General features: G+C 43.9%; 1 protein-coding gene across 2 annotated transcripts in view; it reads left to right on the top strand.

Moving 5' to 3' along the window:
* The window catches only part of ADAMTS17 (ADAM metallopeptidase with thrombospondin type 1 motif 17), a 326,554-nt gene that overhangs the window by 155,826 nt on the left and 153,668 nt on the right, over window positions 1-17,060 (top strand). For both annotated transcript variants that reach the window (XM_072737129.1, XM_072737130.1), the window contains exons 9-10: window positions 10,222-10,362; window positions 12,182-12,332. In XM_072737129.1, the coding sequence (XP_072593230.1) occupies window positions 10,222-10,362; window positions 12,182-12,332 (292 nt within the window). The remainder of the gene's footprint in view (window positions 1-10,221; window positions 10,363-12,181; window positions 12,333-17,060) is intronic.

Here is a 17,060-nt window from a genome sequence, read left to right on the forward strand (position 1 = left end):
GGGCACATCCCAGGGAGCTCAGCCTTGTTGATGCTGCTGGCGTCTGCATGGGCTCCTGGCTTTTTGGGCCTCAGGTCACCCAGGCCCTTGGCTGGGGACACTTCCACATTCTAGGCCCAGAGCCTGCAGGGATGACAGCTCTAGGGCCAGGATGGTACTCATTGTATCTGTGGTTATTTTTAGAAGAGCTCACCTCTTTTATAGTCTTCTTTTGAAATAAAAATACTGTTTTTTTCCAATAAATTTTCTCCTTCTAAAAAGCTAAAGAGAACCTCACAGAACTTGCAGTAGTAGAATTATCTCCTTTGTTCCGCCTTATTATAGCTCATTATTCCCTTTTTCAGTTAGCAAAGGCACATTACCTTATGTCACTCTTTGACAAAATTGGTTTGACACCAAGAATGTCCCAGATTTAATTGCACAGATGAGGCATACTTCTTTCTGTTGGAGATTATATTTGCTCTTCAGGCAGCTTATTGTCTAAATCAATTTAGGCTGATGTTCTTTCATTTTCTTGGCTGCTGTGTAAATAAAGCCTTCAGAGAGGTTCTTCTGTGGTTCTTCTAATACATTATACTTCAGCCCTGGGATTTGGAGGGCTTTTTATAGATGGCACCATCAGCACAACCATCAGCAGGCAGAAAAACTAGGAATAAATTAAGGTCATACAAAAAGTCACTCTGAGATAACATGTGAAAGTTTCCCTTCTCTAAATGTCCATGGCTTTTAGCTCCTGGTGTCTATACCTGGCCACTCATTCTTCTTCAGGTATGTCATCAAGTTCTCTTATTTCCCCCAGAATCTGTAAGTCTGTAAGTAATTTGTGGATATGGATATACTCTTATCCCACTGTGACGACACCCACAGCTCCTAGCACAATGGTGGTATACAAATTAGTCCAATCTCATTATTGCCTACACAGTATGGTCCAGCCGTGTTGCACTTAGCCACAGCTGGATCTTTAAATTTATCTCAATTAAAAAAAATTTTTAGATAACTCACCTAATATTTATTTTTTTATTTTTATTTTATTTAAATATTTTATTTATTTATCATGAGAGACACAGAGAGAGGGGGAGAGACACAGGCAGAGGGAGAAGCAGGCTCCATGCAGGGAGCCCAATGTGGGACTCAGTCCTGGAACTCCAGGATCATGCCCTGGGCCAAAGGCAGATGCTCCACCAGTGAGCCACCCAAGCGTCCTTCAACTAAAAGGTAATAAGATAGGAACTTTAGTTCCTCAGTCACACTAGCACATTTTAAGCCCTCAGTACCGACTTGTGGTCAGTGGCTGCCATATTGGACAACACACATAGAGATTTTTCCTTCATGACAGAAAGTTTTATTGGACAGCATGGGTCACAGTTGTTGATGTATCTGTGATCCCCTCCAGACTGTGGACTTTCTGCAAGTTGTACTGTGCGTACCACCCATTGCTGTATGACTAGTGCCCTGAAAATGCCTGGTACAAGGTCACGTTCAATCAGCCCTGACAGAAAGAGTGAATAGCAACTCTACCTTAAATTGTGTTCAGCCTTCCTGGATTGAGAATCATGAAATGATTACATCTTGAACTGGAAAACATTTCATAGTTATCTGCTCAAGCCCCTCACTTCCCAGCTAGGAAAACAGGCCTGGGATGGTCGGAGCCTTGTGTCTAGTCCCCAAACGAATTGGGGACAAATCTTTAAACCAACCATCACCTCTTTCTCCTTGGACCATCACTCTGTCCACTGTGTCAGACTGGCTTAGTGTTTACTTTGAAACGGCAGTGAGGAAATCCTCTGCAAGGGATTATTTAGAAGAAAATGTCCTTAAGTTGATCAAGTTTACCTGCCTATGAGCAATCTAGAGCAGATGTATTCAGTGTGCATGGATTAATAGAATTCCCATTAGACTTGGCACCAGGGTATAGGTGCCCATATGGTAACTAATATTTTACATTGTTTTGGAAGTCTGTCAGATCTCTTAAGGCAAGAAGTGTGGTATGAACATTGAAAGGGAAGAGTCAGAGTGGTTGTTATCTGCACATGGTAAGAGAATCATCTGACAACCTATCCCAACCACTGTGTTCAAATTGGTACAGATCACAAGACCCATACATATACAAGAATCCATGATTCCCCTGTACGCAGATCAGTTACAGAACAATAAAAAGCAGATCTCGTTCACCACATTGCACATCTACCAAAGATGTGCAATACCCAAGAATGGTGCAAATAAGAAATATAAGACCTTTTTATGCAAAATAAAAGTTTGCCAGAGGTCATTCAAGAAAGCCTGGAAAGATAAACAGGTGCCTGTGTCCCAGGCTGGCAAGACTCAAAACTTCAGTGATTCTAGAAATCAGGTTATTCAGTGCAGTCCCAAGCTAAAAGGGCTTTCTGTGGAACTCAACAAGCCAAAGCACATATGGGAATAAAGTTCTTAAAATACCCGAAGATAATCCTGGAAAAAAAAAAAAAAGACTAAGGAGAAGAAGGAAGGAGAATTGACTCCTTGTCAGAGGTAGAGTTTTTTCTTAACACTGTACAGCCTTTCCAGCTGAATCAGTGCTGTCACCTCTAGAGCAGTCCCCTTGGGAAGCTAGATCCTAATTCCATCAATGTACCTACCATTCTAGACTTCTTTGGAATATGTACCTGGAATCTCCTTCACACTTTTCCCTCCTCTTTTATGGAATGTCTTCTCAGGTCAGAAGTCAACATAATTTTGCAGATATTTTTTAGGGGGGTAAAATTTTCAAGCACCATTTGATTGTTAAGTCTGTGGAAGTAGTGACATGCATGTTTGCTTGCATCAGTTCTGAATGCACTCAGAGACTGCTTTAAGCAGCAAGGATACTGTGTAGAGAAAGCTATGAACCTCCCAAGGAGGTGCCACTCATGTGATCATGTTGGGGACCATCCTTTCATGGAATTGCCTTATGTTAATGAGGCAGAGGAAGGACACCACATGTAGCCCTGCTCTGTGTGCTAGTTGGCTGCCATATGGACCTAGATGTTCATGTGCACATTTATTTAATGGCCATTTATTGAGCCCTTCTCTGTGCCCTGCCCTGTTCTGAGAGCTGCTGGAGCAGGGAAGGGTGGCCCATTTTAGGATGTCAGGACCATGTTTGTCAGGGGTGGGCAAGACCAGAGGCACCTGGGCTGGTGAGCCAGTAGGAGTTATCAGAGCCTGGAAATAGGTTTTCACGAAGATGACAACAGCTTCAGCCCTACAGGCCTGTGTGCCTCGAGCCTTTACCAACCTCCACTGCTGGATGTGCAGGGAGACATGCAAGAGCATGACCTGTGTGTTCAAACCTAGATCTGCTACTAGGAGATGAAAAGAAACAAGATGCTGTGCCATGAGCCCCCATCTTCATCCTCTTCCTACAAAGGGCAACACATGGCATTGACCAGTGGTCATCAGCAATCATCCTTCACAGGCATCCTGGGGGAGTCTGCAGTCATGGGATGACTGCCTGCCGAGAGCAGTTGGGCTTCTGAGGCTCCCGCAAAGCTGCTGTTGAGGGGTCCCACACTTGTAGTCCCTGTGCCACATCTTGCAGAACAGGCCCATTCTCTTCAGCGAGCTCACTGCAAAAGAAAAATGGGACATAAAGGCATTTAATAGGGTAGCAACTTTTCCATTCACCGCGAGCCCACCTTCCCTTGGCATGGCATCTCCCCACTTTCCTCACTAACTTTGCAGCTCTCTGAGGGCACCTGGGCTTGCCGTTGGGGGGCTACCACCTTCCCTCAGGCACGTGTGTGTGTTTTCCCACCCTACTTCCATTCCTTTAGAAATGCGCTCCTTAATGCCCATCACCTATTTCACCCATCCCTACCCACCTCCTCTCCAGCAACCCTCAGTTTGTTCTCTGTGGTTAAGAGTCTGTTTCTTGGTTTGTCTCTCTTTTCTCTTTTTGTTTGTTTCTTAAATTCCACATATGAGTGAAATCATATGGTATTTGTCTTTCTCTGAATGACTTATTTCACTTAGCATTATACTCTGTAGCTCCCTCCATGTTTCTGCAGATAGCAAGATTTCATTCTTTTTGTGGCTGAATAACATTCCATTTATTTGCCACATCTTCTTTATCCATTCACTGTCAACAGACACTTGGGCTGCTTCCATATCTTGGCTGTTGTAAATAATGCTGTTATAAACACAGGGGTACATGTATCTCTTTGAATTTTATCATCTCTTTGTTTACATATTTTCATTAAAACAATAAAAAAAATTGGAAACCATATGGAGATTAAAGCCAGCTGCAGTTTGTGTACATGTCTAAGCAGTGGGGAGTCTGTGGGGGAAGGTGCTGGAAGGGGTGAAGCCTCATCATTGAGCAGCACGGGTGCCTGCTCTGGTCCACCTGGCCTGGAAAGATGGTCTCAGAAAAAAGAGACTGGCCATCCGTGAGGAGTCTAACCTGGTGTATGGCTTCCAACAAATCACATTCGCTTTACAGCCCCCAAAGGGACTCATCAAGGATGGAGGAAGTGTTTGCCTCATCTGGAAGCTGTAAAAATACAAGTGAAAATACTCAGGCCAAATGATAGCACAGTAATGCCACAGCACTTTGTACAGTGAGATTCTTTAACAAGAATAAAAGGTGAAAGTATCAACATTACCTCTAAAAATCACTTTTCAAAAGTGCCACTTCAGGCACTGGACACCAAGTCCATCACATTCAATCTTCCTACCACTATGGGAACCAGCAACCTTTTCTTCAAGCATCAGATGAAATTTAAACTTTACCTGTCAAGACTCCATACCTCATGCCCATGTTGTATGAAAAATGGGCACCATTTTTTGTGAAACAGCAGAATCACCCTCTGTATGATGCTGTGGTCACAGGGAGGCCCTGAGACTCCTGGGAGGAGGGCAGATACACAGCTCTGTCACACTCTCTTAGGGCATGCATGCTCTTACACACACAAGCATACATGCTCAGGCCCTGGAATGAGGGGTACCATTACCCAGGCTATGCTCCTTATCTTCTTTTCTTTTCTTTGTCTCTCTTTACCTCTCTTAATGAATTTTTGTTAAATAAATTTTTTAGCAGTTAATCGAATTGTTAAATGAAAAATTAAAAGCCTATATGATATGAATCTTTGGTATGAATAAACACATACGCACGCACGTGCACACATACACAATCCCAGGCAAGAGTGAGGAGAGGACAGAGCTGACTCTTCTACCTGACATCAAAATCTATTATTGTAGAAATTCAAGAACGTGAGTGTTTTTGTTACTTTAGTACTCTTGCTAGTGAAGAGAGATGGTTTATACTATAGGTGTCTTATCCACTTTCACCTACTATGATGTAATCTACTACAGCAAAGTGTAGTACCAGTGCTGTATGGATCATTATTCACCACTGGTGATTCATGTCACACCAGTGCTGTATGAATCATTATTCACCACTGGTGATTCAGAATTATGTGATATTTTAGGATTATTCATACCATGATGATCCTGAATGTGTAGGAGGTAACATTGAATCTGTAGAGACCCCAGATCTACTCTGGTGGTTGCATTGCTACTGAATCCCTGAAGGCTGGTAGGCTCATTTCCTTGAGCAAAAATAAAAACAAAGACTTCTCTGGGGTGAGAGGATTTTGATGTTATTGTTGCCTTCTGTTTTGTTCCCCGTAATGGAGTTATGGATGATTATGACAATTTAACCTGCATAAGCCAGTGCAAACTGTCACCCCTAGTGACTTTCAGCACTTGTAGGTGACATTTCTGAGTAGCTGGAGATTGAAGGCATGGTATGGTTCTTGGCAAAGAAATACTGACAGTTGAGAATTTTCCTCCTACTATAAAGCTGGTGTTTTGGTTATTATCATGTAGAGTAATATTAACGATACAAATCTGCCTATCATTTCCTAGAAACTGCCATGAGGCCTCCCTGTTACTGTAGCATCAGTGAGCATTTACTGAAAAGGGACTGTCAGTGTGCTCATAGGGCTATTAGGTTAGGGCCTGGCCTGGCTGAGGACCCCTTCAGTGGAGAGGCTACATCACAGGAGCCATTTCCCTAGGTTCCCAGGCAAAACTACTTTGAGGAGAGGTAGGATCTGATTACATACCCGAAGTCAAAACCCCAAAGCTTCTGAGAAACAGACAGGTAGGCTCAAAGCCAGGTAAAACCAAAGCTTTCAAAATGGTGTATATATCAAGTCTAAAACACCCAGCCCTCTCCATGGTTTTCAGAATTTGGGGTGAAGGTAGGAGGGGTTGAACATTGTAGGGATTCTCTTAGAATTTCCTGCATGGTATATATTGGATTTCCTAAAGCAAATACAGAAGCAGTGTGTTATTTGTTTTAAGATAAAATAAACTCAAGCCATTAAGTGGTTATTGTGTCTGATAAATCTGGGTCACATGTGATGTGAAGCCTGTCTGTGTCCTTAACCCCACTGTTATTTAAAGTTAGAGTTACTGTGTATGCTTAATGCTACTCGTTTTTGTTTTTGTTTTGTTTTAATATAATGTTGCCAGGAGTAATAGATGCCCCGGAACATAAACCTAAAACAACATACATTTCTCAGTCCAGTAATCCCGAAATTAATCTAAAAATAGCCTAAACAGTAGTTTATGTAAACCTCAAATATCAAGACTCCCAGCCCAATGCTAGTTCATCAAACTGTAAATTTATGAGGTACTTAGTTAGCATTTGAGCATTTTAAACCAGATCAAGCATGATCTGTGTTAGACACAGGCTGCAGAAATCCAAGAATCCCACTCTTGGCTGATCTTGCTGACTGGAACATTCCTTGGGGAAGTCCTTTTCTGGGGCCAGCATAGTGAAACACTAACATAACATACCGTGCAGGCATACAGTTGTGGACGGCATAGTCAGCTTTTCTGAGCACTGTTTAAAACACAGTTTTGTCTCCTGAGAGACCAGGCCCTCTGGCCAGCAGAGTCTGGCAGTGAGAGCAAAGGAGTCTCTTTCATTTTACAACCAACTTGACCACCGGAGAAAACTTAGAAGCAGTCACAAACGAAACATTCCTCCATATGTGGTGAGGCCACTCTGCCAGGGCTTGGAGCTCCTCCAATTGTGGTTTCCCAAACAACATCCTTGTTGTTTGAAAAAACCCATCTGGTGGTCACTCTCTCTCTCAAGAGATCCCAGCCCAGGATGATGAGAACTGGCTTATGAAAGTGCAAAGCTAGAAGAACAACAGACTCATGGGTGGGTTCTCTGTTGGATTGGGTTCTCCAAGGTTGACAACAAAGCAGTTGCATCTGGTCCGCGTGCTATGCTTACGCCTTGTCATTGAAGATGGGATGAAGCCACGTTCTTCATGAGACATCTTATTTCTGTAACCGTTACACATTTAGCAGAGGTCACTGAAATCTATCAGCATTTTCAGAAGATCTAGACTGGGTGACAGGCACTGAGGGGGGCACTTGATGAGATGAGCACCGGGTGTTATATGTTGGCAAATCGAACTCCAATAAAAAAAAAAAATAGACAAAAAAAAAAAAAAAAAGGGAAAACTCCATCACTGGTTTTATTTAAAGATATCAAATCCAAAATAAAATTTCAGATGACTTTTAACATCATCTGCTAAATGAATTTGAAAAACCAGCTAGTGCCTTTAAAAGTTAACAGAAAACAAAGAGATAATAGTTGGACAGGCAAATGGATGGCTATGGATAGATAATAAGGCAAAAAAGAAAAAAGAAAACCTAAAAAATTGAGTAGTGGCACTGAAAAATAGGACTCATTCAGCAAAGTACCATTAGAAATAGATCTAAATTATTCCTTTTGGTCAGACTTATCTGACAGTCTCTTCATTTCACTTGAGTTGGGTGGATTTCTTGGCAGGAAGGCAAGACTGAATCTAACCAGAACAAGCCGTCATCACTGCAGTAGACTTATCACCCCTGTAATGTATATGGATTCTCCGATTTTGTGATGCTTTCGCCAGTATTAAATAGAGAATCCATTCAATAAACACTCAGAGTACCCACTCTGTGCTGGTCACTGTTAGAGAATCTGGGATAGAAAGCCACCCTGACGGAATCTGGGGAGTTGGAAGAGCCTTTGGGAAATGCAGAGGGAGGACATTATTCAGGGTAAAGTCTAGTAGAGGGGTCCAGGCCATGGGAAAATGTGGCCGTCAACACATAGGTGTGCTTTCTTCTGACAGGATAGTAGTTAGTCAGTTGACCAACTGACCAAAAAAATTGGTACAAGTGAGGAAACAAAGAAATTATACTTCAGTGCCTTAAACATTTTATTTTAGCTTAAGCCATGAAGATGTTAATTTTTTTCATCAATTTCACGGCAAAGGTGAAAGCTTTTTCTTTGAGAATGCATGTCTGCCGACTGGATGTGCACATCGCATGCCTCACACAAAGCCACAACTATAATGAAATGAGTCAGAATTCCGGTTTCTTTTTCTTTTTTCTTTCTTAGATGGAGTAGGACATAAAAGACCCTTGTGAAGCAGTCCAGGGCAGATATTTACGATTTTTTCCCCTTCATCTTTTACACTTGTCTTACCCACCCCCAATTTGGCAGTGGTCAATTTTTAGCTACTAGCTAAGTTATTTTCATGAAAATAACTACTTTTGTTCTCATTTCATTGATTAAAACAACATGTAACCAGACATATTTGTTGAAATAACAAGTATTACTGACATAAATAGGTTTGAATAAATACAATTAAGCCTTGGTTAAGTGTACCCTCACCGCATATGAGCAGCAGCAACGTGTGGGTGATCAGAGAGTGCCCTGCCACCCCAGAGACTGAGGAGCATGAGTGCCAGGCAGTGTATCTTACAGAGGACGCGGAGAGTTTTGGTTAATCCAACTCCACATGGTGGTGGTGAAGGTTGTGTCTCATAGGAAAGAGTATGGAGTGGCTAGAGGGCATGCAGAGTAAGAATACAGGCAGGCCTCTGTCAAAAGACACCAAAAGACACCTTGATTAAGCAGCAAGCAGGGAGAATGGATGGAAGATGGTCAGAGGCATATGAAGGAAACTGGGAAAAGTGGCTCTGGAGAAGCCTTTAGAACCTCTTTTTATAATTATCTCTGTTTGTGTCTTCTCACCCAGGCTGGCAGTGATCTGAGGTCAGGGATGGCATATTGTGCACTATTATTTGTTCTCTTTCTAGTCCATTAGCTGGCACTTGGGAAACCTCTAATAAATATTTTTGAATGAAGGAAAGTGTATGTTTTCTCCATTGAACTTGTTGACAAAGGATGGGCCTCCTTTGGCAGTGAGACTGCCCTGGAAATCACAGGTCAGCAAAACGTGGGCCATCTGATCATGTATGTTCTGTGACCCAGGTTATCCCAGTGACAGCATAAGTGCAAACTAAGATCATCAGTTCAGCTTATAGTGCATTATAGTGCATGGTCAGCCACACACGTCTAGACGGGCGTCCTGGTATCTATTAGGTACGACTGGGCAGGGAAGGCGACAGGTCTGATCTTGGTGAATCCAGGTATAATGATGTGTGAAAGATAGAAAAACCACATTTTTCACTGATATAAAGATTTGCACCCATGATATTATAGAAGTCAAAGTCTTGGATGGTCTCCACTAGACTTTCACATAGTGACTTCTCCATAGGGCAGCAAAACATTTCAATCATTAACATGGACATATTTTAGTATTAAAAACAAGTGTAATCATCAGAAACTTGCAGTTTAAGACCTATAATATCTGAACCTATAATATCACAGTTAATTCTATATTAATCCACGTTCGGGTGCCATCTGCCTGCACTCTCCTTGTTCCCAGGGAGCATGAGGAGGGAGTTCTATCACTGTGGGGCAGCCAGGGCAATGAGGGGTCCTGGGCTAGGGACAGCTGGGCCAGAAGCAGAGCCCCCAGTGTTCTGAACACAGGTGTGCAGTTGTGGGTTCTGGGGAGCTTCCCTCCTGCAGCAGCTATATAATTCTATATTAACTGTGATATTATAGGTTCATTTATTCATTTATTTAACAAATGCTGTGGTATTCCATTTGCTCTATCAGTCTTCATGCATGAAGTAAGGAAACCATCGCTCTGTTTCTCTGTAAGCTCATGGCTTTTGGTCTGCTCTGTTGAGAGTAGCCAAGTACCGGGCATCAGCCTGTGTTACTCTTGGTCTTTCAGATTTGACTTAAGTTAGCATTGTATGCTGGAACCTGGAACTGGAGATGAAAGCCTGTAGCATAAGTGTCCCTCTCTCCTCTTACTTTCCCTTGGGCAGCTTGGGGATGAACCATGACGATGACCACTCATCCTGCGCCGGCAGATCCCACATCATGTCAGGAGAGTGGGTAAAGGGCCGGAACCCCAGTGACCTCTCTTGGTCCTCCTGCAGTCGTGATGACCTTGAAAACTTCCTCAAGTAAGTCCTTGAATCATTCTGTACAATCACTACAATAGAAAGTACTTCCAGAAAGCACAACAATTAGAGTCTTAGCAAGTGTGGGAAGGAGAAATGAATCTCTTAGAACTCTGAACTGGCCTAAAGAGGTACAGAACCTCCCATATCTGGCCCAATTTCCTCCCAAGTGTGTGTCTTGTATGATGCTGGGCACCCAGATGCTAATCATAAATGCTTTGTTGATTGACTGAATGTCAACAGTGACTGTAACTTGAAAAGAACCCCACTTCATTTCTCTGAGGTATTTTGACCCTGAATGGATACTCCCTTAACAGCATCCCTTGGGTGCTACAGAAAAGGACATTTCCTTAGTGCTGAGGCTGTTTCCCTTAATGGGGAGCGCATTTTCTGGGGAGCAGGGCTTCCTCACCTTCCTCACATGTGGGGATAGGCTCTATCTCACTGGCACTTTCTTTGCGGAATGTATCTGTACCATTCCACTTGCAGATTTTTACAGAAGAACTGGCTATCTGATTTTGGGCCTTTGTCAAAGTCTTAGCTCATGTACTGGGAGGGTCCCTTAGTGTCAAGACCTCAGGGATAAGCTTACAGATTTGATGCGCAGATCTAGATCACCTCATTACTTAGTTGGATTCATCTGTCCACTCCATGGAGATGAAAGGGACTCAAGTGAGTCTTCCCTTTCTATAGAGCTTTGCAAGCTCAGTAACACATTAAAGCACCTAGTGAATTCGGGATGGAGCAGCCAAAGGCGTCACTCTGCCTGCTGTCCTCATCCTGGGTCTTCTTTCATTACATCTCCTGTGGGTGGGGAAATTAGGTGGTACACATGTCTTAAAAATGGGCTTGTTAGTTTTAATATAATCTATTTCCTCCTGAGTACTTGTTATCACTTGTTATCACAGAATCTTAATGAAATGTTGTAAGCCACTTGACATTGTTTCATTTTTCCTAGAAGGGTCAATGAAACAAGGTAGGGTATTTTCATTTGCTCATTTACATGTTGCTGATCCCATGCCTTTGTTAAAGTGTTGTGTGGGTCTGAGTCTGGGAGAGGTGGGCCAGCGTCAGCCTGAGTGTACTTGTGTGTAATTCTTTTCTTCAAGAATTTTGGCAAGAGGCTGGGTTTCCTTTCCACTACCATCTACCTTGTTTGGGGAATTGAGAAGTCAAAGCATTCTAGTATATAACCTCATAATGGAGCCATAGCCTCACAGCTCCCCGAGTTTAGTTTCTCAGAACTGTTCGCAACATCTGTGGACATTTCTACCCTGGTTGCGATCCTGATGTCTTTTGCAGATTGTGCCACCAGCCAGCTTTCAGGGATGGAACACATATACCAGTCAGTGACCACAGCCTGCCACAGGCCCTCCAAGTGAATCTGCAGAGTTGGAAATAAACACTTTGTTTTTATTTGAAATAAAACAAAAACAATCCTAACTTCTATTTTTTTCTTCACTCTTAGTAATTTTGCTCAAAGACATATTCTAAGAAAATACCATAGGAATCTATTTCAAAAGCATTTTCATCCAAGAAAGCTCAACCTTGAGAAAAGTACATTAGCCTCATGGGTGTTATTCTCAGGCCCTTTCCTAGTTGCTAAACTCCCATTGCCTTTGCAGTAAAGATCTACATTCAGCCAGGTAGAAAAAGAGCAAAAAGAGAGAGAGGAGAAAAAGCACAATCTACATATCCAATGCCTGAGTCATCTTCCATAGGTAATTTGGAGATGCATCCTTCTTGCCTTCTCTTGACTGACAGAACAAACACCTGAGCAGTACGTACACTTGCAAGTCAACTTGCCTCTTGGCCATTTCAGGTCGAAAGTCAGCACCTGTTTGCTGGTCACAGACCCCCGGAGCCAGCACGTGGTGCGTCTCCCTCACAAGCTGCCGGGCATGCACTACAGTGCCAACGAGCAGTGCCAGATCCTGTTTGGCACCAACGCCACCTTCTGCAGAAACATGGAGGTAAGCAGCCACCAGAGGACTGACACAGGAGGGAGCATCTGGCTTCTGTCGGAGGATACAACTATCCATATGCCACATACAAACATACACACACATATGTGCATGCACATTTTCACTTACGTTGGCCTACATATACGTACACCCTCACAGGCAGTTGCACAGATGCACACATAGAGAGCCTCACACCTAAACATACACACTTCCTCACACACAGGCAGCTTTATAGGGGCACACTTCAGAGTCCCTACCAACAAGAAGAACCTAATGTTTTGTTTTAATCCAAAGGCATTTCTTTTTTCTTTCTTCTTTCATAGCCTAATGGCGTAACATGAAAAATTTAGGACACTAGGGAAAAGAAAATTCACCCATCCTCCTTGGAAGTGATGTGATGTCACCTGATATTAAACCCTGGGTAGCTATGGAAAGCAGCAAAAAGCCGTGAAGTGTTGGAAAGTGTCAGGTCAAGAACATCTAATAAATAATAAATTGGCTATTTGATAGTAGCATCAATAACCCTGTTAAGATGTTACCATTCAGTGAGCAATGCTCATGTGTTTTGTCCTTTGCTACCTAATGTGTGAGTCAGATTAGCCCTCACCACGGGCTCTCTGGATTACTCTCCCCAGTGTACAGATGGTAACACCAAGCATCAGAGGTTATGCAGTCATCCAAAATGGCTTGGTTAGTAGAAAGTAGAGCAAGGATTTGTCTCAGGTCTGTTTACCCACAGAGCACACACTTTCTCACTATACTGTAGACAGCAAGCTGTGGCCTGGCCACCCCTGGGGATGGAGGTGCCAAGATGGATGTGCCAGGACCTGGGGCAGTGCCATCTCCATGCCATGGCCCAGGGGAAGGCCAGAGCAGCCTATGTTCTAGCTGGCAGTTGGCTCAGGTAGGGGAGCAGAGCCAGAAGGACAGAAGCAGGAGAACTAGGTGGGGTGGGGACATGTAGGACTCAGGAGACACCCAGTGGAAGGGCTGTCCTGGTGTTGGAGCTCAGGATGGCATCGAGTCCCAGGGAGGGAGCCTGGAGGGCTGGACAGGTTCCCAGAGCAAGAACCCAGGGCAAGACCAACTCCAAGACAGACACACGAGGGACTATGCCTCCAGAATGAGACCCCAGGGTCACAGGCAGCAGAACAAGTCAGCCTGGAGCCCATAAGGCAGGACGCTGCCCCTCAAGGGCTTCCTGGCTCTGTGGGAGTTGGTTCAGGAAATCGGGGCGAGTCCTCAGGTGGAGCATTGCTTGCCCTTGTTTGGGGTGCAGAAGAGGGTTTCACCTCAAAACCAGTCTAGCACCTCCTGCCAGCTGTTTCTCCAAAGGGCATTTGTTCACAGCCTTGTCCTGAATCCTCTTCCATCCCCCTGTGGAGGTGCCAGGAAGGGTCCTTTCCAGACCTTGGTAATGGAGAGCCATCTCCCACCTTACACCCCAATGCCTCGAACCTGGAAGGTACAAGGACACCTCTATGGGGAAATGCAGTGAGCTCCAGGATGAAATCATCTCTGGCAGTCTGCCACTGGCGTCTGGTGCTTACCATTGGCCTTGACCATTAATACTCTCCTTCGTATACCACGTGCTAGCCAGGAAGCACCTTGTTTGCCTGTCCCAGCCTTCAGTCCTTAAAAGTACCTGATGGCCCAGAGTCATCAGAAAGGGCAGCTTTCAGAGGCTCCTCTGATGATGTGGTGACAGCACAAAATCCATATGGATGGAACCCCAGGAGAGGACCCTGAGCATTCAGGAAGAGTAGAGATGCCCTGGGCAGCCAAGGTGGAGAAAAGGGAGGTGCTCAGCTGAGTCACAGGGCACAGAGCAGCCACTCAGCTCACTGTGGGGGTCTCCTCAGGGTTGGTAGGACGTTGCAGGCCAGGCTGCACTAGCCCAACCAGGGGCAAGATGGACAGGGGGCAGGGGTGTGTGTGTGTGGAGGGGAACCTGGGCAGAGATTGCCTCCCTCCTGAGAACTGCAATCAGTCATATTTGCCTCTTAGGACCCAGGCAATTGTATACCAGTTGGGCCAGGAGGAGGGATAAGAGGAAGGAGATATCTATACTGGGAGCTCATGATTTCCCAGGCAGAGGGAGTGCTTAGGAAGGGTCAACTTTCCATGTACTGGCACAGAAACCCTGGCTATAATTGTCGAGGCAGAGGCTTTGAACCACGTTTAACAGATGAGAAGACAAAAGCCAAGAGAGGTTAGGTAATGTTCCAAGGTCACCCGGTCAGGAAGAGGGGTGGGCTGCAGACTAAACCCAGGTGTGTGTATAACCGAGGGAGAAAAGAAATGCCATGTATAGTCATTTAAAGACAAACCCCAAAAGGGAGGAAGGTGACCTGGTATTTCATTTTCCTTTGCTAGCATCATTTTGTTCAAAGAACATGGCAAAATGTCAACAAGCACTGATCAGCTTAGCTATGTGATTTTTTCTTTTGCCCTAGAAGCTTAAGATACAAGTATATAAAGTGAGATCTTCTCATCTTGTGAGTTACAGGAAAGCTGAGAATGAATTGCCACAGCTCAGCAGAACCACAAAATATATTTTCCCACTTGCCTTTTCTTTGAGAGTTCTTCAGTACTAAATACAATGAAATGGACGTTTTTCTCCCCAGTACCTAGCCAGAGTGAAGAAGCACCTGTCAGCACGTCTGACTAGATGACCTGCAGCCTCAGGGAACTGGCAGAAATTTTCGGCTTGCATGGCGAGGGTGCTTCCTTCATTGTGAATCTCACAGTCAGATGGTGGTAACTTCACTCAGGAGAAAAATGTCCTGCTAACCCACAAGAGGCACTGCTGGAAGGGAGAGGCAGAGGCCAGCTGGGGACAAGATCTTTTGCGAGTGCTGCCCTAGGCCTGGGACACACCATAGGACTCAAAGCCAAACTATGCAGCACACCGCTATGGGATTCTTTTTGTTTGTTTGTTTGTTTGTTTGTTTTTGATTAATTAATTTATTTGAGAGAGAGAGACAGCAAACGGGGAGAGGGAGAGAGAGTCTTAAGCAGAGCTGAACACGGAGCCCAACCCAGGGCTTGATCCCACGACCCTGAGATCATGACCTGAGCCAAAATCAAGAGTCAGACACTTCAACTAAGCCCGCAGACGCCCCCCAACTAAGGGATTCTAAGCCTTGTTTTATCATCTGTTTACTCATGTTATACATTTATGGGTCTATGTTTCAGCTGGTGTTCAGTATAGCAGAAGAGCAAGAGTGTTGTTTCTTTCTTATTCCCTGTAACACTGACTTTCTGGTGTGGGTATGAGCCGCTTCTCCTCTTACTTGTCCTCACTTCATTCGGCATCCCCTTCACTCACTCTGATCCAGTTGAATTGCCTTCCTGCTCTTTCTTGAACTGGCAAGGCATGCTATTGGCAGGAATACAACACACTCTGCTTCATGCTGCCTGCATCCTCTCGCTGGACACTCTTCCTCCACTTGTCCCTGTGACTAGGTGCCTCATCTTTTTTTGAGTCTGGGGGCTTTGTTTTTTTCAGAGGTAACCTTCTTAAGGAGGCCTACCCTGACCATGCTATTTCAAATTTTAATTTGTATTCCCCGTAAATCAAACTCCAATTAAAAAATATATATATATAACAAAAACATTTTTTAAATAAAATAAAATTTTAATTTGGTAAGGGGCGCCTGGGTGGCTTAGCTGGTTAAGTGTGTGACTCTTGATTTTGTCTCGGGTCATGATCTCGGGGTCATGAGTTCCAGCCAACATACATATAAAACTCCATCAAATTTTTTGCAGGGATCTATTCCTTCCTGTGCCTTCTTCCCAAGGCAAGAAATTGTTCAAAGCAGCACAGTAGATCTGGTGGTGAGTGACTGTAGGCTGGTTCTGGTGACCATCTCTGTGTGTCTCTATGCTGTGCATTAGTGCCATCATTGAAATCCAAGGCTCCTGGTGAGTCACTACACATAAGGTGCTGAGAACTGAGTCTGTCACAGCATCAGCACTGAGGTATTTGAGCTGATATTTGTGCTATTATTACTTTTCTGGAAAACACTGACTCCCATCCAGTGGAACACAGAACTAATCTGTCTGTGTACATCTGTAGGATCAGCATTTCTCTGTATCGAACTTCTCAGGATCATGAAAAAATTAAGCATTATGTAAAACCTATACTTTTCTGGCAGCCAGAGACATCCAGAACCAATCATAAAGGTCTTTTAATCCAATGCCAAACTGATCTTTATAACCATTACTATTCTTTAATTCCCTTGAGGATTGAATTGGATCTCATATAATGAAATGACCACAGTCCCAATTTTGCCTTTAATTTCTTATTCTGTCTTCTGCCTTTGGCCAAGATGAAGTAACAGGGACCAGATTTACCTTCGCACCTGCAACTAAGCAACTAAGAAATCAAATGAACTATATAAAATAGTGATTTTTCATGACATTGGACATCCAACAAGAAAGAATTGTGATCCTTGAGAGATGTCAAGGACATAAGGTGAGCCCTCTGATTATCCTGGCTTACTTCCTAGACAGTCTCCAGGCTGTGGCACAGAGAGGGAGAACAGAGAAGAAACAAGTCTTCTTGAGTTGAAGAAGTGGAACTGGGAGCACAGAGAAGCCAAGGAAGTTAGAGTTCACATAGAGAGGTACCACACAATAAAAAGCTTTATAAAGAACCTCAGAAATGTGCACAAGAGCTCCATGAATCTTTAGCTTAGTACTCAGCAATGTACATGTGAGAAGACTACCCAA

This window comes from Vulpes vulpes, chromosome 14 (assembly GCF_048418805.1).
Source record: "Vulpes vulpes isolate BD-2025 chromosome 14, VulVul3, whole genome shotgun sequence".
Taxonomy (NCBI): Eukaryota; Metazoa; Chordata; class Mammalia; order Carnivora; family Canidae; genus Vulpes; species Vulpes vulpes.